General features: G+C 40.5%; 1 protein-coding gene across 5 annotated transcripts in view; it reads left to right on the top strand.

The window, feature by feature from the left end:
• The window catches only part of KALRN (kalirin RhoGEF kinase), a 473821-nt gene that overhangs the window by 227980 nt on the left and 223684 nt on the right, over positions 1–22157 (top strand). For all 5 annotated transcript variants that reach the window (XM_058840643.1, XM_058840637.1, XM_058840639.1 and 2 more), the window contains exons 8-9: positions 1972–2103; positions 6207–6437. In XM_058840643.1, the coding sequence (XP_058696626.1) occupies positions 1972–2103; positions 6207–6437 (363 nt within the window). The remainder of the gene's footprint in view (positions 1–1971; positions 2104–6206; positions 6438–22157) is intronic.

Here is a 22157-nt window from a genome sequence, read left to right as displayed (position 1 = left end):
TAACAAAGTAATTGTGACATTGTCTGTATACAAAAGATAGATGCAAACAACAGGGGGACTTGTGCATTGGATCTCCTTGAGACTTCTCCCACGTACTGTGCAAATCACAGAGTGGAGATGTGACAGTAGATGAGTAACATGACTATAAGAGCTTTTACTGGAATTGGTAGAATTCAGCAGGTTTGATAAGAACCATAACAGTGGGATTCCAGCTGCAGGGGAACTCATCTATAAGGTGTAAAGGTCTTTTGTTCACTGTTTCAACAGAAAGGTTCACGGAACAGCCCTGAAAGGGATTGATCTTGGCTCTGTGCTCTTAAACTACATAGGAAATTATGTGAATCCCATTACTTTGGCACAAAATATGATGACTTCAGCTTTATGCAGGGGTGTTTGGGGATTTCACCTGAACAGATTCAACACATCATAAGTCCAATTGGTGCAGGAGAGCCCGCCATCCTTGCCTCTAGCTTTCTAGAAAGCACAGTTGTCACTGGTGGTAGATTTGTACTTTGTAGACAGGAATGCTAAGGAATTCATCTTTGTCACCAAATCTTTGTGCACAGAAGTGTTTACAATGCAAACACTTTATAGCCTTGATTACACAGCAGCATGGTGAATAGCTTTACACTACCAATAAAAAAGGATGCTGGTGCCAGAGACAGAGTTGAATTGGAATTCTTTGCTTTGAATCTCGCAGCCCTTCATGCTGTGAGTGAGTGCTTAACTAACAAGCCACAGGTGAACACTTCAGGGGGTGACAAAGCTGTGATCCTGGGGTGGATTTGTGCCATTATACATTTGTCCTACAGGGCACTGCATCTGTTATATAATTAGCTGTTCTTTTCATAAATAGCCCAAGGTATGGCGGGCTGGTTTAACAGAAAGATGGAGGAAGAGAAGGGAGTAATGAGAAGTAATGAGGTGGCATTAGGCAGCTCATATGGACAAAATATGAACATGTGAGCTGTGCCATTGAACCAAGTCCTGCTTAAAAGAAAAACAGGGTGGGAGTCTTAGAGACTAAATTCCTCTTTTCTTTTACAGAACAGGCAGCACCCAGGAGAGCTTCCTCAGTTTGTTCTGCCAGAGTGCATCAGTACTACTCTGGAAGCCTTTAGAGTGGAAAAATATTTTTTTCCACCCCTTTGCACCCCAAAGTGTTCAGTTTCTGGCTGACTGTTAAGGCTTCCAACCAAGGTGCTAAACCATATCAATTGCAATGGCAATGCTTTTTTTTTTTCTCCTCTTTCTTCATGGACATCTGCCCACCAGGAACTGGACTGAGACCAGCAGCTCATTTTGTGCTGGCTGCTTAGCAGCCATCAGATGGCTATGGTAGCTGATCACTGCTGATCTGGGCCAGAAGAACATGTGTGACCCAGGGGCTTAAAGCCTTGGCATCCTAATAATAATCCCACCATGCTGGACCTAGGTTGGGACTCCTTGAATGCAGATTCTTCCTTTCACTGAAATGAATGTCAGCAGTGATTTACATGGGAGTTTTCTGTTGTTCATGTGGGTAATTTCAAGCACAGGTAAATGACTGAGGGAAGACAAGCAGATGAGACAATGCCAAATGCAGCTGGAGCACTGTGCCCTTTTGTGCTTAACACTGATGGTTTTTTCCTAGACATGTTGCAGCCTTCCTTTTTGGAATGCAGTGTTGTAACCTCCCTGATGGTGTGCAAAGGCTTTTAGAATGGGTGTTTGCTGAACCTGCTTAAATAAGCATTTGTTTTTAATCCAGAAGAAAGAGAAAACATTCCTTTGGATCCTTTGGATCTAGTCTTTAAAGTACTGAGGAGGTGACAGGAATGTGCCTTTCCAAGGTGCCCAAAAGGGCTCCTTTGTAACTTCTATGTTCTTCTCAGTCATTGCTGCAGTCATATGTGGCACTCTGCAAAGTTTTCTAATGTTGATAAGGTTGTTTTGTGTCACTTTTGCTCATTGTTTCTGGAATTGTTTCAGTTCCTTTCAGGTGTGGATGCCTGGTGCAAGATGTGCAGTGATGGAGGCCTCCCCTCAGAAATGCAAGACCTGGAACTGGCCATCCACCATCACCAGACCCTCTATGAGCAAGTAACACAGGCCTACACAGAGGTATGTGCTTCCCAGAGCAAATGTGAGTATCTGCTAAGTGATAACAGACTGCACTTAGGAGTTTAGCTTTTCTAAATGAGGTAGGATTTGCTTTCCATTTCTGCAGCTCTTTCAATGATAAAGTCAGACCTAAACCCAGGCTGTAGTACATGACTTCCCAGCAATTTGCTTGTAAGGGAAGAACCAAAGGACAAATCTGATATCATACAGAAATGAAATCTAGAGCCAGTGTTGGCACCCCAAAGAGCCATTTCACTATCTCTGCTGAACTGGGAACCCTTTTTTGCCACCAGCATCTTTACTCCTTTTGCTTTCCTTCTGTGGATGAATCCTGGCTCTAGCACAGGTATGCCAATGGCTCAAATTATGCCAAAGGCTTTTTCCTTCAGTGTACAAGTCAAAGAGATGTAAAGTCCTAATTGCAACAAATGCTCAAAATACTTTGCTTTAGATAGAATCTAGAATCATTTAGGCTGGAGAAGACCCTTAAAATCATGAGTCCAACTGCTGAGCTAAAACTATCATCTACCACTAAATCCTGTCCCCAAGCAGCATCTCAGATGTATTTGTATATACTGTTGTAAAATATCTCCGACCTAAATAGGGTATGTGCTTTTTTTCCTTTAAAAGAGGGTGCCAAGAATGCTGAGACAAATTCTCTGGAATTTTGTCAAAAAAAAACCCACATTGCTTTTTTCCCCATTCAGGCTACAGCATAAAAAGCTACTGAGAAAAAGTCATTTTCCCTAGAGTGTGCCCTACAGGAGTGTCTCTCTGGCTGTGAAGGGATTTTGCTCCTTGCAGGGTTTTCCAAGCTGGACTGGAGGACTGTGGTAGTGTTTGCTATACTTAGTAAATTACCAAGTGAAGACTCCAGGACAGAATATATATATGTATCTCCCACTTGCTCATTCCTTGATCTGGACATCATGGAGGAATGATATATTTGCTCTAAACCCCATATTTTTTTTTCTCCCCCTAGTGCACACTGTAGCTGTTTCATAGAAGGCACCATTAGTCTTGTCACATCCAAGGCTCTGGAGGTCTCCCTGGCCCTCTATAAAGGATATCTGCAGATTTTCACTAATTCCCTATCTTTGTGTAGAGCAGCCATGGGATGATTACACTAGCATAACAAGATCTATCTTTTGGTTCACCCAAGCTTACATAACTTTCAGAAGCATTTGTATTCTGCCCATCCTTTTCCTACCCCAAAGCCAGGAATGTCACCAGGTGATGGGAGTATATGTGGGTTTTGTATCAGGTGCTGAGTGAAACTTTCCTAGAGTCCAGCAGCAGTTGTGTACTTCTCAAAATAAGTGAGAAAGGATCAAGTTTTCTTTGAGAAATGCAACACTGGCACTTACACCTTACTGGCACTGCAAGTCGTGGGGTGTGGGTCCATTCAGCTTAAGACTTTTGCAATAATTAAAAATATGTTGTAAATAAGATATAAAATTAAATGATGTGACTAACCTGAGTTGTTTTACTTGTCTCCTTGCACAGTCCTTGAAAAACTCAATAAGAGTCACATGAAAAGAGTTTTGTTGGTTTATTTTTGCAGTTATGAGGAGAACATGGAAATGACTGAAAGAGCACAGTAGGTGGCTTCTCCATTTGTGAGGCTGTTCCTTTCTGATATCTGCTCATTGGGGAACTCTGAGAGCACAGACCTTCTGAGCTATTGGTTTGGAATGCAATAATATGCACAATTTTGGAAAACAAACCTTTTAAACTGAAGAATTTCAGAGCTGTGGATGATATGAAACCCTTCAATATCTGTGTTATCCTTGAGAATACTGAGTACCATTGGTTACCTGGTGGTCACCATGCTCCTTTTCATTTATTTAGTCCAGTATGGTGGGACAGGGATGTAAACTGGAGAGCAGAAAAACACTTCTAATAGCCTCTGATTTGTGTTAATGATTATTGACATTTTATTGTGTTTTATTTCTGTCTGTGCAGAGAATAACTAGGTTATCCCCATTAGGGAAAAATCTTAACTTGTAATCTCTGAGGCTTTTTAGACAGAAACAAATTGCCATGCAACAGATAAAAACCTGCATCCCATAGAAGAGAAAGGAGTAAGAGACAATGCAGAAGTGTAGCTGTTGATAGTTCTGTATTACAGCACAAATTTTCTAAGAAAGTTGTTTTGAGTAAAACATGTGTGTTATATTTTCTGAGCAATCACATCTCTTATTGGTAAACTTTTGAACCTTTATTCTTAATCCCAGTTCTCCTGTGATTGTAGTTGTGTAAATCAGCAGGGACTCTGTTAAAACCACTGGAACACTACCCAGGGACTGATTCAGACCACCTCTAAACCAAATCCCAGTAAGAGAAACACAGTGAATTACACAGTGGATTTAGCCAGCGCAGAGGGTGTGTTTCTGGTCTAATAATCTACACTCATGTGTCCATGGCCTTGGTTTCCTGTTCCCAGCAATTAAGTAGTTGCTGATTGTCTTCCCATGGATAACATAGGATGCAGTATGCCTTATCTTCTTCCTCTGGAAGCTGCTTCTTCCTGACTAGCAGCTAGTGCCATTTCCATAATCTTGCCAAGGTAACACCTGTGCCTCAGTGTGTCCTCCTGAAATCCTCTATCATATCACCACTATGTTGTTGCTCCCTCTGTGACTCCAGAAAGCTCCAGCAAGTGCAAATTATTCCATCAGATTTTCAGCAGCAACTGAAATTGAATATGTGAAGCCACTCCCTATGTACTCTCCAGTTATTTCCTGATTCCAAAATTTTAATTTTTAAAATATTTCCAAATTGCCTTGAATACTTAAGAAAAGCCCAACAATTTTCCTAAGGCCACCAAATAGTCATAAATATGATGAGATTTGACTCCAATTTTTGCCAGTATGCATCTCAAAAGGTCTCTTAGTTTCTCTGAAAATGCGCCATATACCCAGTGCTAGCACAGACCAGGATGTGGCATGGCTTGCCGAAAGACACAGGTTTGGACATTAAAAGAATATTTACTACATTTGAACAAGCAACTTATAATACAGGAATGAATGAGACGTGGAAATCCTGGAGACGTGTTTTAACTTTGGCTGCTAATGTTCAGAATTTGAACGGGATGAAAAACATTCATTACCCTACTTTCTGTCAAGATTGGTGATTGTGATTGCATACAAATACAGTTTCAGGAAAACTTGTGATTTTCACTGCAGTTTGCTTCAGAGGGAAAAGCGAAAAGTAAGCTGGGGAAAGAGAGGGATTCCAGTAGTTTCCATATTTATCATTTCTGTTGAACAAAATATTTTAATTTTGTAATCTGGAACTGAAAAATTATTTCAAAAAAACATTTTTCAAGAGTCAGTAGCAGAAATATGGTTTTTATGGTTAAATTTGTCATTTTGCCCCTGCAATATTAAAACGGTCCAGGAATGTTCCAGAAAAAAAAGTCTGACATTAAAAACCAGACATTCTGATTTTTTTTAATGCCCAAATGCCTTTGTATCTGTAAATATCTTTTAATATGCTTGAAAAAGGTTACATGTGTGCAGAGGGCTTTGCATTTACCAGCAAACTTCATAGTCTATAGAAAATTGAGACCATAGGTTCCTCTGAGCTGTTCCTGGGGAAGAAAAAAATCAGTCATATACTAATTTACTTTTCACTGCCACTGAATGAAATACAGAAGGGAATGTCACACTTCTCAATGTATAGACATACTTAGTAATCCTACAAAGAAAGGACTCTCCCTTATTATACAGAATATGAATGACTCTGCCATCTGTGGTTTTCTTAAAATGCCACCTCCTCACAAAGATAGACCTGCACTTGCAAATGCCACCTGTCACCAAGCAGTGTGTGTCAGGAATTTTCAGTACCCAAGTGTCACAGTGGAATAAAGCCCCAGCAGTGCCCTACCTGTGCTCCTGCTGAGTGACACAGCAGGGCGGCCACCAGGAAGCAAAGGCAAGTGCAGAATGTGTAAGTGCAAGTCAGAAAGAGATGTTATGAGCTCTTTCTTCCTTTTTGACTGAAATAAGGAAAACACAGCAGACAAACAATGGCTGTTCTCTGTCAGCTCTCAGATTTTAAGTACCAGTGCAGTGAAGCAGGCCTGTTTCTTCATTCAGGTGAGCCAGGATGGAAAAGCCTTGCTGGATGTCCTACAGCGTCCCTTGAGTCCTGGGAATTCTGAATCCCTTACTGCTACTGCAAACTACTCCAAAGCTGTTCACCAGGTGTTGGATGTGGTACATGAAGTCCTGCACCACCAGCGGCGCCTAGAAAGCATCTGGCAACACAGAAAGGTCCGGCTACATCAAAGGCTGCAGCTCTGTGTTTTCCAGCAGGATGTTCAACAGGTAATATCCCTACTAAAGAGATAAGAAATGTCCCTTTATTTGCAGCCATAAAGGTTAGTGACTCATCTAGAAGCTGGTGCCATAACCAAGATTTCACACACAGCTTGAAAAATTTTCTAAAATCCTAATGCATCTTTCAGTATCTCTTGGTTTCATGTTGGAAATTATCAATCAGTCCATTGAATATTGATCAGTCCATTCCCTGTGAGAATGTGGCACTATTTTCAGTGGTTAATTTGTCACAAGTAAGCAAATAGCTATAGGTACTCTACTGTTCCTGAGAAAGTGATGTTTAATAGAAAAAAATAATTTCAAGTGTGAAAAGCAATTGAACTGTGGTGTGTTTCACCTTTCAGTATGGAAACAACATAAACTGACAGTTTAGTGGTGCTGTTTATATGATCTTTGCACCATTACCACTTATGGAGTCCACATACCCATGCCATGAGTCAGCTGGCCCCAGTGAAGTGCACACTCCAATGCTCAGAGCCCCCCTCAAAGAAATACAGTTTATACAGCACAGGCTCATCTCAGAGAACCTCAGCTCCAGGAGGATAACTTTTCTCTCCCAAAGGAATCCATATGAGTAGCAGCACAAGAGTGTGAGTGACAGTAAGTATGAGATGCCATGTTTGTAGCTGCCAACTGTGCAGGCACAATCAACAGATGTTCCAGAGCTCTGCTCATTCAGGGTGGTGTGGTTTGTTTAAGGGCCCCATTATAGCCCAAAGCAGATGTTGGTAGCAATATGGTACTTGCTTTAAATGAAGAGGCTGAATGCTCTAATCATGTTTATGGAGCATTCTAATGTCCCTGGGGTTCTTTATGCCATTGCCTTCCTCCAAGTGAAAAATGAGGCAGAGACAGAGTGACAAAGCTGTCACATGCAAAATAGACATGAACCAACAAGGACAGGAGACAGGCAACTGTTATTCAACATGCAAATCTGTGGTGCTATTAATGCCATAACTGGAGTGTACCAGCATAGACAGAACTGTAGCTGTAGATGTCCTTTGCAAATATTTCTGATATTTTCTTTGGCAGTCTTCAAAAGTTTGCCAGTATTTCTATCTATTCAGGTTTTCCTCTAAAACCACAAAAATATTCATGACATATATAGCTAAAACTGGGAATGAATGTAACAGATGCTTAATTTAAGCAAGTTTTCTTTCATTATGTGTCAGCAAACATACTGCATGGTAATGAAATTCATAAGCTATATATTAAATAGAGCATATATTGGGTATTCAGTTAGAATACTTCTAGCAAACTATGTGAAGTTAATACAGTTTTAGGGCTAAAATCGGAAAAATCAAAGGTTTTAAATTCTGATGGTTTTATACTTTTTCTAATTGTGCTATTTAACATGAATAAGTATCTTAGGTATTCTTAATTCCCTAGGGTGATTTACACTTTTGTTCACTCTTTCCAAACTGAAACTTTCTATCTTACATCTTCTGAATTCAGTAGAAGTGTTTATGAGGTTCATTCATGAAGCCCATTCAGACTTTTACTTCCCACACATGCAGGGCAATGAAGCTGTGTCACTGGTTTTCAAAAGTAACAGGTCTTTGTACATACTGTGGCTTTTGGTGGGAGAAAAAGAAACAGGCAGTAAGAGTCTCTGGAGCACAATCACTTTCGAGAGCATTCCTCTGTGTGAGTTCTGTTGGCAGCAGTCTTTCCAAATTTTTCTCTTAATGGGTAGTTATTATCTGGGAAGCAACAACTTAATGACAGACATGCTTCCATCCTAGCACACACTGGAGGCATCTCTTTGTCCTACTTAGAAAGTAGAGAGGAAGAGATGAATCATTCTGTTCACTAAACATCTGTACTATTCAAGATAAATGCTTTGTAACTCATAAATGAAATTATCAGCTAAACAGAAATATGAATTGTAGATTCCATGAGGAGGAGGAAGATATCAGAGTATGTTGATGGGGGCTTTTTTTTGAAACTAATCACCTCCTGTATATCTGTCATGCAATTCCTATTAAGCTTATTTTGTTAAATTCCCATTGGTTGGCAGATAAAGCTGTCTACCTGTATATTGTCACTGATCATAAGCAACATTTATCTATAATAATTTCTTGCCTTGTCAAAATTTAATAACCTTCAACTGAGTTCCCTCTAGTTCAAGTGTAAAATGAAAAGATGTGGGAGAAGAAATCCTGACAAGAGAGCCTTGAATTTATTAGACTTTTCTGTCTTCTAAACACGTAGTGATACAGCATAGTTTCTCTAAGGAAGATATTTCTCTCACACAGCTCAGAATTAAACAGTTTCTCACAGGTGCAGTTTTCACTGTCAGGGTATCCTCTGGCTCACCCTCTCCAGCTGTTGTCCAGTGCAGTAAAAGTTCTGGTGAAAGATGATCTCTGTGGCAGAACTTGCACTTCTTCACTTGTTCATCCATACCTTTCTTGTCATGTCACCTGCTGTGCATCAATCTTGTCCTACATGTGGATGTTAGCAGGGACAGGTGTTTTGTGTTGCATGTCTTAATAGAGACTCCAAGATTATTTCACATCCTCTCAGTCTGCTATTAACAACAAAACCAGATTTTGGTAAAGGCATCTCCAAGAAGAGACTCTTGTGGACTCTGAGAGATCAGTAATTCTTTATCTACTACTCTGGTTAGGCTTGTCAGAGGGATTGAGTATGGACATGGAATATCAACTGTGCACAGGGGTCTTGCAGAGCTGATTAGCTGGATGAAGGCTTTGTGTAGGCCAAGTGTGTGCCATTTGAACTGGATTTGAGGGTTAAACTGTTCAACAGGGCTCGTTCATGTGATTTCTATAGTTATCTGCACCACTTGCAAGGAAAGACTACCTGCTGTATGTACTAATGGCATGTCAGGGCTGTGTTCTCAGAGTTTCACACTGTCAAGGAAGTACTTCTGAATCTAGCTGGCTTTCAGCTTGAACTGCACAGAATCCCTACAGTCACAGCGTAACTGAAATACACATTGTATAAAAAATATACACATCTGTATAAAAAAGTGTAAACACTGCGGATTGCTACGTTACAATATTAATGTAAGAAATGTTATGCTATAAAATATCATTAGACATAATCACTACCTCACACCATCAGACATTTTACAAGACTATTTCCTACTACATCTATGTATTAATACAATTACATCCATTTGCACATGTGAACCAGGGTAAATAATGGTGTGCTGAAGATGCTGAGTTATGAATATATAGTGTTTTAAAGAAGGAAAGAAAATAAATGGTGTGAAACTGTGTTTGCAGCCTTCACAGGAAATAGAGCACCATTCACACACAAGCAACAGCAGTTAAGAAAATTTGTGATCTGCCATGAGGTTCAACACAGGCAGGAACTGACAAGAAACGCTTTTAACACCGAAAGTATTTTGGATCATTATAAAAATGTTGGGTTGCTGAGTGTGTAAATACTTCATTGCTTCAGTTGTTTTTTAGAAGTTCTCTGGTTTCTGATAGGGAAGAACTATGCTATTTGATCCTTTTAGAGCACAGCTGTGGGAGGAGGTGCTGAGATTCTGTCCTGCAAGGGAGAAGAAAAATCCCTTTGACTTTCATGCCATTATTTTGTAGTTGCTGCAGATTCATCAGAACCATTTTTGGTACCTTTTCTCTCTTTTCCCTTTTGCTCCTCTCTGCTCTGTATCTTCCCCTTTTGCAGACTATTTACCGTCAAATTACACCATTTCAATTTCTGTTGATATTTGAAAGTGTTTTCTCATATTTTCTCATATTTCCACTGCTTAGCACTGTTAGGTCCTGATTTATCCTGCCAGGCTCTGTGTGCATCTCTCCACTCTAACATGTTCCCTTTGCCCTGTGAACAGCAACACCATGAAACAGCAAGGGGAGGAAAAGGCTTGTAGCATGAAATGTTATCAAACAGCCTTAGAAACAGCTGAAGCTTTAAAGGTTGTTCTTACCCCCATTGCCTCCCCATCCCCTTTTGTTTCACAAGGGGAAGAGTTTCACCTCTATTCTCCACTCAATAAACTCATTTGAGTGAAGCAGACCTGTTAAAGTAGAAGGAGAATAGAGACCCATTTGATACATTATTGCAATGGTCTGAGCAAGCCCTGAGCTTGGTACTTTAGCGCACTTTCATATCAGAATAGTCACACTGACATTCTCATTCTGTAGCCTTCATTGCTTCTCACAGAAATTCTCAGTCTTTCCATCATTGCCATACCTTCATGCCAACACAGCCTGGCACAGGCAGCCTGTTTCTCCACAGACTCACATGATTCTCTGAAGGTCACTTCTGGTACTACTTTCTTCTTGCTTCACTTTGGTTGGGATGTCTGCCTGTAAATGAAGAGCAGAAAAATAGGTGGATGTAGAGGTACTGCATATGCTGGTGGTTTCTTGGCTATGAACAGTGTTGAGTTAGTTGTGGTGGATCTGCATGGCAAAATGGAGCAGGCCCATAATGGCAGATGAAGACCAGTGGCAGACAGCAAGATGACACTAACAAACATTTACTGGTGAGAGGGTAGGCAGTGCTAAGGAAGCTGGAACTGTTGCCTTTCCAGCTGCAGTGATGTCTCAAATCCTCTTGGTTATTGAGAAGCTAGACTAGTGTCAGGTTCATCTGATTTCTCTAAATTTGGGATTTGCCTTCTGTTGGCTTCATGCCCAGATACATTAAGGGACATAGTTTTGGTTTCCTTACATGATTATCTGCCTCTGGTGATGGATAAAAAGGCCATGTGGCCATTTTGATATCATTACATTTACCAGCTGCCATTGTTGTGGGAGACTGCAGAGTATTGAAGAGGAAAGGCTGTCTCTCTTCATAACCAAGCACTTTAACTTGTAATGTGTCTGGCTTTTACTGGCAGAGAAAATGGATCAGGGCATGATCCTGACATCATTCGTATGGAAAAATGTCCTGCCAACATCTGTCTGTCTCCATACATTATCTGAGAATGCAGAACACTTCATGTGATACATGTGATCTATGTAGTCCATTTGCAGAAGAATGCTTGGATATTTGAGGCAGTTTATGTTTCATTTAGCTCTCACACAAGATTTTAGAGGATTTAGAAGATTTTTTTATCACACAAGATTAGGTCTGTGCATTACTCCTCCATTTGCATGTGTACACTTGGTTGTTTTGATCCCTTAGAGGCAGTGAAGAGTTCTCCAACATTCTGTAATTTTCCAACTTGTCATAGTTTGTTTCAAAGACAAAAGAAATGAGACTATATATCTGCTTTTATGCTTTGTTTACAATAACACCTTCACTGGGTCTTGTAAAACAAGAGATTTATTCATAAACAATTGCTAAGGAAGAAAAAAGAACATTATAATTGTCAAGATTATTTTTACTACCAGATGACTTCAGCCACATCACCCTGCAAGAGTACATCACATGCTCTGTGTGCCATCTGAACAGATTTAGCATATAAATAGCTCCCACTGTCAGTCATTAATTAAAAATTACAATTCAAAGCATCCTAGAGAATTTTCACAACTCCTTTGGTAAATTGATATGGTCATGAGGTGCATTTAATGTTTGTCACTTACATGTTTGCATTTTCAGAGTATCACTGCTGTACTTTCTCTGAACTTAGGTGTGTGTGACCTTACCAGCCATAAGTGATACTGAGTGGAGGTTCTAAGTATGGCTGTATTGCCCTCAAAAAATAATGAAAAAGGTGTCAATCTCCTAATGGGATACAACAGGAGAGAAAAAAGCCTTTTGTTATCCATGACTAAGAGATAAATACCTTTGTTCTCACTAATTCTGTCCTTCCAGCAGGAAGTGGCAATAACACTGGTTTATTATCTGACATGAATATCTCAGCAGATAATTCTGGTGGAACACCGTACAACTTTTACCTACAGAGCTCTAAAGCATCAACTTAATGTTATGTGCACGTGTCTCCAAGCCCACGTACATCTCTAACACCTCTGATGTAGCACTTCTCTGCTTTATTATTTTTACAGTAAAGGTTGTACAGTTGTAGTAAAAGGGTTTTCTGTTTGCTTTCATCCACATCACAGACCGTGCAATAAAACATTTTGTCAACTGCTTTTTCATGGCTATTTTCACTCCATTCCTATTGCTCCTGCCAAGGGAATGGGAATGTTTTCAAGCAGTGTGAGTGTGAGCCCAGGCAATGAAGAGATCTGTGGCCCCACTCATCTTCTGAAGAGGACTTTAAAGTAAGCAATGCTGAAAGTAAAGTGGTGGTTTATTTGTGCTGATCCTGCAAATACAGTGAAAATGGCCACTTAAATAACAAGCATTGCTGAGTGATTTAGTTCCTTATTTTGAACTGTTAAAAAAGGACTGTCATTCCTTAATTTGAACCCACAGTGGCATGGGATTATGCAGGAGTTTCAGATGACTTCTACTGACTGTAGATGTCTCTCTAAGCTCTAGTGATGACAGAGTATAGAGGAGGAGCAGCCTGAATAGCTACACAACCCCTGGTACTCCTTGACCAGATTGTGTTGGATTTGCCTCACAGGGAACCACACTGGGAAGGAGAATATTGCCCACATATTTCCTCAGTCTCTGGTGATTTCATAGGGATACTGCTCTAGTTCCTTCTAGTTCATCCCCTTGTGAAGACATGGAGCATTTATAGGCAGTGTGCTCAGGGTTGTCCAACAAAAATAGGACAGGGTTCTTGGAAAAGGAGCACAATTGCAAGGAATAATGTGCATTTTTCCTCTTTACCAATAACTCTGTCATAGAAATCCTCCCTTTGAAGGGCCACAGCAGAGCTTCCTGAGTGAGGGTGCAGTCATGCAGCACGTTGCTATTTGGGCCCATTCAGACAGTGGCTGTTTCTGTCCAGGCAGAACCCAGGACATTTGCAGCCTGTAACCACTGATCACTGTATGGTATAAGAATACCTCAGATGTCTGAGGCCATCAGCCTAAAAAGTAAACTGCTTTACTTACTCCAAACTCACATGAGAGAAAGGGAGGTCTGTTCTTAATGTCTGACAATGCTTTTAAATTTAGACCAGTATTATCTTGTATTATTTTTGTGCCAAGATTCTTCAAAAAGAACTATAGGTTTAAATTTTTGTTTAAAGATATTTATTCTGGAAGTCTCTTAGAGGTTTCTGATTAACAGTACACTATCCTCTTCATAATTTTATTTAAAGTATAACTTGAAATTATCTGGAAAAAACCTTTGTCTCATACTTCCTTTACACAGTTATTAAGACAAGCAGACCATTGTTCTTTGTGCTCCTAAAGAGTCACTGATGAAAAAATAATAATGATCACTTTTTAATTTATACACAGAGCAGTAGTGCAAGGGATATCCAACTCCAGGGGCAGATTCAGTTACCAACTGAAGTTTACTTAGCACTGATGTATGAGCAGTGGAGGAACACTTTGATGAGCTTCACAGCTGTCTTGGGAGATAAGATCTGAAGAAATCTGAATGAGCCAGCTTGATCTCTGAACCTATTGAAGTGAGAAGAGGAACAGAAAAAAAATTTCCTTTATCTGTCAGAAAGACAGTTTTTCTTGTTTAGAGAACTGTCTGTCCTTCAAGACCTAGTTCCTTTCAGGTGATCTGTTTTGCTACTTCTTGAATGGAAAATGTTTGGGTTCTCAGGCTAAGAAGCTCTTGTGGAAATCCTCTGAAATCATCCTGACTCATTGAGGATTTGGATCTGTCTTTCAGTGGATGAAGAGGAAACAAGTCATAGCATGGAGAAATGGAGAAGGTGATCTAAAGATGCAGTTCCTTCTCTGTAGGCAGGTGTAATGATCTGTATTGGTCTGTGTGATCTGTATTTATCCTGCCTGTCTTTAGAAGCATAACTGAATCATCCAAATCAGGAGCCTAATGCAGTCTCCTTTTATAGTCAGTGGAGAGACACTGGCACCTCCAGAGAATGACTCTCACTGTACCCTGGATACTTCCCTCTCTTATTCCAGACTGTCAGGGAAATAATGATAATGTAGGCTCTTCAGACAAGACCTTCAGCTCACTACCTATTGTTGGGTGAGATTTATTAGGATGCAGGAGCCCAAATCTTGTGTGATGACGTTCTGCTGGGCATTCAGCGTCTGCCTGATCCCAGATTTGCTTTGCAGCATTCTGCATGGAAGTCAGTCCTCAGCAAACTGCTAAAATTTGATGTTACACTTAAACAGAATTTGTAGTCATTATGCATCACATCCTCATTGTCTATTTCTGTCCTGGGATTGTTTGCATGTCAGCATTCCTGAAAATATCATGTGTAGTTTATTGTTTCTGAAAGGCATCGTTGGCTCTTAGTGTCATGGCAAAGGAGGAGAGAGAATTAGGCTTGTCTGTTACTGATTAGCCCTACAAAAATAGAAGGGTTGCAGTGGTGAAGAAAGAGAAATAAAACAGAGTTTTCCCCAGCTATATGTATATTTTTTGAAAGTAATTGCTAGAATGAGTAATTGTCATAAGGACATGGAGAAAAATAAGGTCTTTGAGTAGATGTAGACTGGAATGCCAGAAAACTTTCTGCCCTGTAACTTTAAGAAGTAACAATAATAGTAGTGCTTCTCATTTATTAAGGTTTCTTTCATTTCAGGATTATGGGTTTTCTAAAAGGTTGATGTTGAGCAATCTGCCAAAGGTCACTTCAAGCTTCATGACTAGAACTTTTCATGTCAGGATGTCTGATTCACAAATCCCTGCTCTAAACCAACAGGGTCATTGCTACTCCAGTTTTACCCCTTATGGAAAGATCTTAGGATTTATTTGGACTATCTAAAAATGAAATAAAGGTATTTTACACTAAGAAATAAAGATGCTATTTTAGGCACTGGTTTAGGAGTCCAAAATAGTAATTCTTTTCTATTCCATTTGTTTCCCTTGATCTTTCCTTTCAATTATCTCCTCATATGGCCTCCCAGCTTTTTCGTGGTCCTGCCTGTCACTCAGAGTGATCATTCCTCTTTCATATTGCTTTTGACTGATGGCCAGCAAAAGGTATTTTCATTGATGTGAGAAAAAACCTTGCCAGACAACAAAGAGCAAAATGAAAGCTAATTCCTAATGTATAACTATAACACTTTTCCCCGTGTTTTCCTCCACGGAGCAGCTGCTCAGCCAGCTGGTTACCTTCCTCCTCTGTAATGAATTACACTCATGGTTTGAGATTATTATGTCTTGCTGGGTAATATATACACCATATATATATAAGAGCCAACTTAGGCTGAGCTGCTCCTCTCCATGCCAGTCATTCCCGTTAGTTCTCACTCATCCTTGCAGCTCTGCCTTGCTCCATGCCACAAACTACTTTCCCTGGCTGTGCTGTGCTGTGCAGCTCTTTGTTAGCATCTCCTGTGGGCTGTGCCTAGTTCTTGTAGCTGCCCTACCAAACCACTGAAGTGACTGAAGAGTTCTGGTATTTCTTCCCATGGAACAGAGGTTGTGCACTATTTTGAACTAAACGCAGAGTTTTAGCTCACAGGAGACTTTTAGGCAACTTCTTTTGTTTCATATTCCTCACAGGAAAGCCTTACACAAAGCTTCTTGCTTGTTTTTAGAAGCTGTAACCTGGATTGTAGTTCTGGAAGCTATTGCCTAGGCTGGGGTAACCCTTCAGGCACATTCAGACAGAGCTGCTTGGCTCCAATTCCTGTATACTGTTACAGCTATAAACTTCTTTTATGTTACACTATGGTTCCCTTTAACAAAAATGTCTTTCAAATGTGAAAATATGCAAACCAAACACATTTCAGGTCTATCCATTGGTCTTTCACCTTTCTACTCCCTTTGTTTTGAAAGCTCTTGACTTAGTTTTTTCCCTGCCTTTTGGATTTTTTTAGATGGAACGTGTATTGAGGGATGGAGAAAATTACTTTTATTTTTGGCTTCAGCAACATATAAAACATTTTGACCTTCAGATGGTTCCCTTCCCAAAAAAAGGAGGAAAAGTTGTGGGGGGGAAGGAAACCACAAAATGAAACTTTTTTTGTGTTATTATATTCCCTGTTCCTCCAACAAAAAGTAACTTTAAACAATCAAAATGTATTTTGGATATGGCTCTTGCTTGCTTTCCTCCTCAGGTTTTCAAAGTCCACAAGGTGTTATGAAACAACACAAGAAGGAAGTTCATCATGAGGGGATGCTGTAGCCCTGGATCCATCAAACTAGGAAAAAAAACCCAAAAAACAACAAGAAAGAAAGTTTTTCACAGAAAATTTCAGTTTGGGGAAAATTAAGCTTTTCTTTAAAAAGGTGCTCATAGGGAAAGTCCCCAAACACTTCTGCCCTTCATTCTGCTCAGGGGTCTCACTCTTGGAACCACTGAAGCGTCTCCTCTTTTCTCTGAACAGCTCAAGGTTGTTCCTTGCTGAAGAGGGTTTTCATAAGTCTGATCCTTCTTGCCCACATATTCTAGTTTATTTTTGCATTACCTGTCTGCCATGGCAGCCTGGGCTATCCGTGGACAAACAGCTCCTCACTGCCATTATCCACGGCCTCCTGTGGTGCATCTGTAAGGTCACTGGCCTTCCAGCCTTTGAAACCCTCACAGGATCCCTTTCTGCTGTGACATGTGAAAGAACGAGCAGGAGATTTCACAAGGGTGTAAACATTCCAGGATTTTCATTTCAGCCCTGCTGTCTGGCATAGCGAGCACCCAGCTCAGCAGGGGTCTGTGTGCCACAGGCAAAGCTTCTCACACCCCACAGCAACTTGGCCCTTTCTCCAGTTACCTGCAGTGCTGAGCTGTGGCTTCTCTGCCCTGGGCACATGTGTTGAGCACAGCTGGTTTGCCTGAACAGTGACTGACAGATGGGAGCAGCAGCAGAAGAGGTGCTGCAGTGGCCCTACAGCAGGAGAAAAGCTGCGGTGCAGGTTTGAATCGCTGGGCAGGACCCAATGTCAGGGCTGCACTGCCAGGAGGTCAGACATAGCCTTTCTCTGACACCACTCCTTTCCCCCTGCACACATCCTGACACATAAACTTGGAGATAAAATATTGTGAGGCAGCTGGATATTTATTTAAAAGACAGGACATCATAGAAAAATCCTTGATGACAAACAGCCACTTAAACATTCAGGGACTTCTTTCACTCCTGTTCTCCTGCTTCTCCTCTTCTACTCTCATGCTTCTTCCCCACAGGGCTTGCGCTCTCATATTTTACCTCTAGTTTCTAATCAGGCCAGAGCCCCATGGATAAAGGTTGTGTTTTCCTGGCTGTTGGCAGGATGCTCAGCCCCAAAGGGCTCTGTTCCTGGCAGGGGTGTTTAAGGTTACTGCAGTGCTGCACTTGCCATCCTGGTGAATTTTTCTGTTTCTGCCACAAGACTGTACCAAGACCTGTCTGACCCAGCCGGGATTTGTTCTCTTCCTAAACCTGTCTCTGCTGAGTGCTGTGATTGTAAGCCTTGTTAAACCTGGATGATTAAATCATCTGATCCCCATAGTAACCCAGAGCAGAGCTTTATCCAATATCCTTTATTCAATATCAATCAGCAGTTTCCTCTGTGGTGAGTAGGCAACTCAAACACAGTGGGGAGTGCCTGAGTGCCTATCTAGGGCCTAGAGCACAGCACTTGCAGTAAAGATACTCTCTTACAAAGCTCATCCTTGCTTTATCAATCCTTTCTAATTGTTACTTACATTTAAATATCTTGTTTAAACTACCAACATGTTTCAGTGGGCTAATACTATCAAAATGTACATTTTGTGATTGTAGTAATTATACTGTTATCTTAGCCTAACGTTTATCAGACAGAGAATTTCTTTGTTTTACAAACTCAGGCTCTAAAAGGGACCATAAAGGAAATCAGTGATGGAACTGTGAAGAGCAGTTGTGGTTTTATCTGAATTTTTATCCACTCTCTTTTAGTTTTACATTGTTTCTCATCTTGAAAACCTTAGGCTCATCTGTCATTGGCAGAGTTCGAATCAATTGCTCTATTTACACATTTGCGAATAATGTATTTTTCTAAACAGTTCATGTAGCTTCTCTTCTCCTTCCTGCATAGCTGCTATGTATTTCAAGGGGTTATTCTACATTTTTGACACTCCCACCAAGAAAAAAAAAAAATAAAAAAAAAAAAGAAGGAAAATACTTCACAAGCCATGAAAGGCCACACTTGGAAATGTACGAATTCCTCCATTTGATTGGAAAGCTTTTCCTCAAAAACATCAGCACTGTGCTGCTGTGTGCACAAACATGAAAATTAGCTGTGATGATAGCTGTCACTAGTAGCAACAACTTGGAGGTCAAGGTCTTAGAAGTCTACATCAGCTGAGTCCTGTGTGTGTCTCCACTTAATATCAGGTCTGCAAATGCTGTTTTTCTCTTGGTGTGGTGTCAGAGCAGCAAAACACAGTTACTAGAGGTAGGAGAAAACACAAGATGCTAAATAATTATTTGAGGAATTAATAAAACTTCAAGTGCACGCGATCACAGCAGAGTCTGAGCATTGTTAAAGAGGTTTCTAATAATTAGGATATTGTTTTAACTGTTGGTTCCAAAGAGCTGTAGAGATCCCCTGTGTAAGAGCAGAGGAAAAAGAAACTGGGCCAGACATTGAGCGTGCTCAGCTGTTTCTCTTCCTGGGAACTTCAAAGCATAAGCTAAAGTGGTGGAAACAACCATAGAAGAAAATTAAATGGAGATTTGCTTATTCAAAAAAATCAAGAGCTTTTCAGGTTGCCTTTGCTTCAATGCTTACTCTGCCTGGAACAATGTTCTTCCCATCCTCTTGAGCTGTGAGAGACCTGGGACATTATTTCAGAAAACTCTGATTGTGTCCAAGCAAACAGCCCAGATGGGAGGAGCCAGACCTAGACTAGAGCTGGCCACAGCTATGTCTGACCCACCAGTTGCATGTGGAAAAATGATGTGAAAAGGTAAATATGGGACAAGAAAGGGAGACATGGGAAAAATGTCTTAGTTTCAGAAGGAACAAAATCACTGTTCTAACTAGTGCTATGGACAGCAACAACCAGAAGTGTTTATATGCCCTAAGTAAGAAAATATTTCTGAATATTACCATTGGTCATAGTGTGACAGACTTGATTAATTGTATTGCTAATTCATTACCCTGCAGCTAAGTGCCAGGTATGATTCCTGAGAGCTGCAGAAAAGACTCACAAACAGCAACCCAGCAGCATAACTGCAAGAGAAATAATCTACCTGTCAGCCTGGAGAAATTTCATGCAGAGCACAGCAGCATCTTTCTATGCTGATGCAGAGCACATTTTCTGTATCTTGTACAGAAGGAACATGCACAAATGTGGTTATTTATAGCTTCTCCACCTACACTCAGCTTTGAAATTTTTTTCTAAAAGAAGTTCCGCATTTAAAGACTACAACAAGGTTTTCAATTTGAAGATATGTTTTTTTCTTTTCTTGATTTCCTTAAGAACAATAATCTAGGAACATTAGTAACAATCCAGGCATTAAGGAAGAAACATTAGTTCTTCATTTGTCTGTCTATTGTTCTCTTACTTGGAATGTTTTTAGAGAGGCAGTTGCCAAATTTTATGAAGAAAAATATTTAATCGAGAAAATGAAAGATAAGTGGGTACATTTGATGAATGTGGACTTTACCAAAGGAAAGCTATGTTAAGTTGAAAGAAGTTCCTTCTCACAGTAAGAGAGGCATGTGGTGTATATTCCCACTCCCTTTTTTGGGGAGCTTGCATCCCAGGCGATGGCATTTAGTGGAGGAGAAGGCTGGGGCTGTGTGACCTCAGGCAATACCCAGAGGAAAGGGACAAGTCTTGCTCTCAAATGCCCAGCCTACACCCAGCCAGCTCTGCCAGAGCCCGGAACTGAACGTGCTGTTTCCAAGACAGACATAACTAAATCCTACATTTTGCTAATTACTTGAGCTGGGACCAATTCTTTTCATTAGGAGAAGGTGGTGGATGGGACCAGAATACATTGTATTCTCACTCCTCCAAACTCATATCAGTTTCAAACCATCAGGATACTTTTATAGATGTGAAGAACTGTACAAGTACATAGTAGCCAACTGCAGAAAGCAAACACAAGGGGTTTTTTGCCATATTAGGCTGTGAAAAGGTCAGGAGTTCAGGTGGAGCAGCTCTGGGGGAGCAGTGTGTACCTCATCATTGCATGAGGGGAGCAGCCGTGCTGCCCACGGAGGATGGCATATCTGGGAGCAGATGAGTAATTGTGACTATTGCCCAGGTCTCTAGGTCTACAATAACGTGAAAGCTGTTGGAGGTGGGTGGGGAATGGCAGAGAAACTCTGCATCAAGTCCCCATGAACTTCTGAGCCTCTGCTAGAAAAGTTGTGAACAGTCTCGTTGGTATGCAGTCCATTGCTATGGGAGATATTTAGGATGTCTTCGCTTACTCATCCTGTTAAGTCTGCAGCTCTTTCATAACCAGTTTTCATATTTTTGCAATAGAAACTTTTGAGAAGGGGGTTACTGGGGGAGTTGTTATTCTGTAGTGTTTTCCACTGCAGAAGCTGTTGATGAACAAGGAGCCTGCTGCAGGGACTGTCTTCTCTGGATAAACTCCTACAGACCTGTTTCCAGATGGGCTTGTAGGATATCTGTGGGTGCTGGAAGCAGTGTGAAGTGTGAATAAGAGTATATACATGTATTTCTGAGTATCTAGGTCTTTCCTGACACTCCTCTGGACCCACACGTCTCAGTAGCTGTATGGTTTACTCAGACGTGTTCAGCAGTGTCAGCTGTGCTTTGTGCAGCTGCCCCCTCTGCAAAGAACAGAAGATGGATGTTCTGTTTTGACAAACTAGTGGGGCTTTAAACTACAAAGCTTACATTTTTGTTGTAAAAATTAAAAATTGTGCAGAGGTGAAACTTTCACATAATGTCCAGGAAGCTCATAAAAACACCTACAATCTGAGTTCATAGGGACTTCTCATTTTGGTTGAATGTAGACAAGGGAATAAAGGAATTTTTTTTAAAAAACAATGTTTTAATTGGCTCTGCATTTAATTCCCCTCATTAATTTAGTTGCAATATGCAGCAAAATACTGATAGGTCTGTAAGGTTATTTTTCCCTCCAAGGGTAAATGAGACTGTATGTTTTTTCTTTTGAAAAGACCTCTTTAATTATGTCGTGGTATTTGGAATAGCTACAATTAGAGAGCAAAAGCAGGGAGTGATTAAAAACTCCCACTTAATAGCAGCTGCATTAGTTCTCTGGCTTTTGAAAGAGACCCAGGCACAGTTGAGTCCACACATACCAGACAGAGGAGTTGTGGTGAAAAGGAAAGGCAAAATGGTGGTCAAAAATTTTTAACTGACTTTAGGGAACATTGTTGTAGTGTTTCAAGAGAGCTCTTACTTGAGAAAGGATTGAAGAAGTATTAAAATTCATTCTTCTTGTCCAGTCTTCAGACTATGTTGATGAGTGCAGCTCTGTTCATTCAATTCCACCTGAAAACAAACAAACAAACAAGCAAACATGCCCAAAAAACCCCTCTGAAACCTCAATTGCTTGTCTGGTGATAGTGGGCTACACCGTGTCTTAAGACAGTTTGTAATAAGTGACTCTTATTACTTAGAGTCTGAGCTGAATTAAATACAGAAGAACTTGCTAGGCTGGCTAGATTATTTTCTGAAGATGGATTAGTCATTGCTGCATGGACAAACCAAGCTATGGTATTTCAGCATTTATAGGTGTACACTCAGGAATTGGGCATTTGTATCAGAGTGATTTTGGAGCTTACACCTGACTTTAAAGCCCTGCTTTTCAGTGGATTGCTATTCCC

This window comes from Poecile atricapillus, chromosome 5 (assembly GCF_030490865.1).
Source record: "Poecile atricapillus isolate bPoeAtr1 chromosome 5, bPoeAtr1.hap1, whole genome shotgun sequence".
Lineage (NCBI taxonomy): Eukaryota > Metazoa > Chordata > Aves > Passeriformes > Paridae > Poecile > Poecile atricapillus.
This window is presented reverse-complemented; position numbering and strand designations above follow the sequence as displayed.